General features: G+C 44.2%; 1 protein-coding gene across 1 annotated transcript in view; it reads left to right on the top strand.

Annotated features, from left to right (window-relative positions):
* LOC122260464 (aminoacylase-1B) overlaps positions 1 to 2500 on the top strand; it is a 7178-nt gene that overhangs the window by 2869 nt on the left and 1809 nt on the right. Inside the window, exons 4-5 of the mRNA XM_043027741.2 lie at positions 503 to 649; positions 2023 to 2210. Coding sequence (XP_042883675.2) covers positions 503 to 649; positions 2023 to 2210 — 335 coding nt within the window. The remainder of the gene's footprint in view (positions 1 to 502; positions 650 to 2022; positions 2211 to 2500) is intronic.

Here is a 2500-nt window from a genome sequence, read left to right as displayed (position 1 = left end):
CTAACTTTTCCTCAAACTCTCACTATAACTCTTTTTCCTCGAAAGTCTCTCAAATTTTCACTCCAACTTCATATAATTTTCCCTGTAATTCTCCTACCTTTCCCTCAAATTCTCCTACCTTTCCCTCTGACTCTCCTACCTTTCCCTCAAACTCTCCTTCTTACTCTCCTCCTAATTATCCCTCTAACTCTCCCTCTAATTCTCCTTCAAACTCTCCCTTCAACTCTCCTTCAGTCTCCCTCAAAATCTCCTTCTAACTCTCCTTCTCTCCTAATTATTCCTCTAATTCTCCTTCAAAGTCTCCCTCAAACTCTTCCTCTAACTCTCCTAATTATCCCTCTAACTCTCCTTCAAAGTCTCCCTCTAACTCTCTTCAAACTCTCCCTCTAACTCTCCTTCAAAGTCTCCCTCTAACTCTCCTTCAAACTCTCCTTCTAATTCTCCCTCAAACTCTCCCTGAAACTCTCCTTCTAACTCTCCCTTCCCGTCTCTCTCTCCCCAGAGGAGGAGCTTGGTGGTCTGCAAGGCATGGGTCGCCTCGTGCACACAGAGACCTTCAAGAGAATGAACATCGGTGTCGCTCTGGACGAAGGATACGCGAGCACGACGGATGCAATGAAGGTCTTCTACGGACAGAGGAATCCCTGGTGTAGGTCTATGCTTTGCTTTGCTCGGTGTAGGTCTATGCTTTCCTTTGCTCTTGTAGGTCTATGCTTTGCTTTGCTCGTTGTAGGTCTATGCTTTGCTTTGCTCGGTGTTGGTCTATGCTTTGCTCGGTGTAAGTCTGTGCTTTGCTTTGCTTGGTATAGGTCTATGCTTTGCTTTGCTCGGTGTTGGTCTATGCTTTGCTTTGCTAGGTGGTTATCTATTGTTTGCTTTGCTCGGTGTAAGTCTATGCTTTGCTTTGCTCGGTGTTGGTCTATGCTTTGCTTTGCTCGGTGTTGGTCTATGCCTTGCTGTGCTCGGTGTAGGTCAATGCTTTGCTTTGCTCGGTGTTAGTCTATGCTTTGCTTTGCATGGTGTAGGTCTATGCTTTGCTTTGCTAGGTGGTTATCTATTCTTTGCTTTGCTCGGTGTAGGTCTATGCTTTGCTTTGTTTGGTGGTTTATGCTTTGCTTTGCTCGGTGTAGGTCTATGCTTTGCTTTGCTCGGTGTAGGTCTATGCTTTGCTTTGCTCGGTGTTGGTCTATGCTTTGCTTTGCTCGGTGTAGGTCTATGCTTTGCTTTGCTCGGTGTTGGTCTATGCTTTGCTTTGCTCGGTGTAGGTCTATGCTTTGCTTTGCTCGGTGTAAGTCTATGCTTTGCTTTGCTCGTTGTAGGTCTATGCTTTGCTTTGCTCGGTGTAGGTCAATGCTTTGCTTTGCTCGGTGTTAGTCTATGCTTTGCTTTGCATGGTGTAGGTCTATGCTTTGCTTTGCTCGGTGTAGGTCTATGCTTTGCTTTGCTCAGTGTAGGTATATGCTTTGCTTTGCTTGGTGTTGGTCTATGCTTTGATTTGCTCAGTGTAGGTCTATGCTTTGCTTTGCTCGGTGTTGGTCTATGCTTTGCTTTGTTCGGTGGTTTATGCTTTGCTTTGCTAGGTGGTTATCTATTCTTTGCTTTGCTCGGTGTAGGTCTATGCTTTGCTTTGCTCAGTGTAAGTCTGTGCTTTGCTTTGCTCGGTGTTGGTCTATGCTTTGCTTTGCTCGGTGTAGGTCTATGCTTTGCTTTACTTGGTGTAAGTCTATGCTTTGCTTTGCTTGATGTAGGTCTATGCTTTCCTTTGCTCGATGTAGGTCTATGCTTTGCTTTGCTCGGTGTAAGTCTATGCTTTGCTTTGCTCAGTGTAGGTTTATGCCTTGCTTTGCTCACGTTTGGATAAGTTAAGAAACACGTATTTGAATCTAATGAGGGTTTTGATGTCTGTGTTAGGTTGATGAGTTTTCTTTTTACTAGAGGCTTATATTCAAGGTTTGGATTTTAATGGATATATAGGGATAGATGTGTTGACCAGCTTTTTAATAATCTTTTTCCTAATTGTAGGGATATTGATCAAGTGCCCAGGTCAGCCAGGTCACGGGTCACAGTTCCTACAGGACACAGCAGGAGAGAAACTGGCTAAAATCATCAACTTCTTCATGGCATTCCGAGAGCAAGAACTCCGCAGGATGGAAGAGGACCCGAAACTTACACTTGGTGACGTCATCACTATCAACCTTACGAAGCTAGAGGCGAGGACCTTAAGAATGCTACACAAGCATGTTTAAAGGTTTATTCATGATTAGCAACGGAATTCTAATATGATAAAGATGTCTATGCAGATTACGCCACGTTTTAACAGCTCTCAATTGTAGATTTGACTTTACCCCTTGATTTTAATCGCCACTTAACAATAACCACCACCACTTGACAGTAACCACCACCACTTGACAGTAACCACCACCACTTGACAGTAACCACCACCACTTGACAATAACCACCACCACTTGACAGTAACCACCACCACTTGACAATAACCACC

Source organism: Penaeus japonicus, unplaced genomic scaffold (genome assembly GCF_977035675.1).
Source record: "Penaeus japonicus unplaced genomic scaffold, GWHDUDI00000001_assembly GWHDUDI00000005, whole genome shotgun sequence".
Lineage (NCBI taxonomy): Eukaryota > Metazoa > Arthropoda > Malacostraca > Decapoda > Penaeidae > Penaeus > Penaeus japonicus.
The sequence above is the reverse complement of the archived record's forward strand: the minus strand, read 5'-3'. Positions and strand labels throughout refer to the sequence as shown.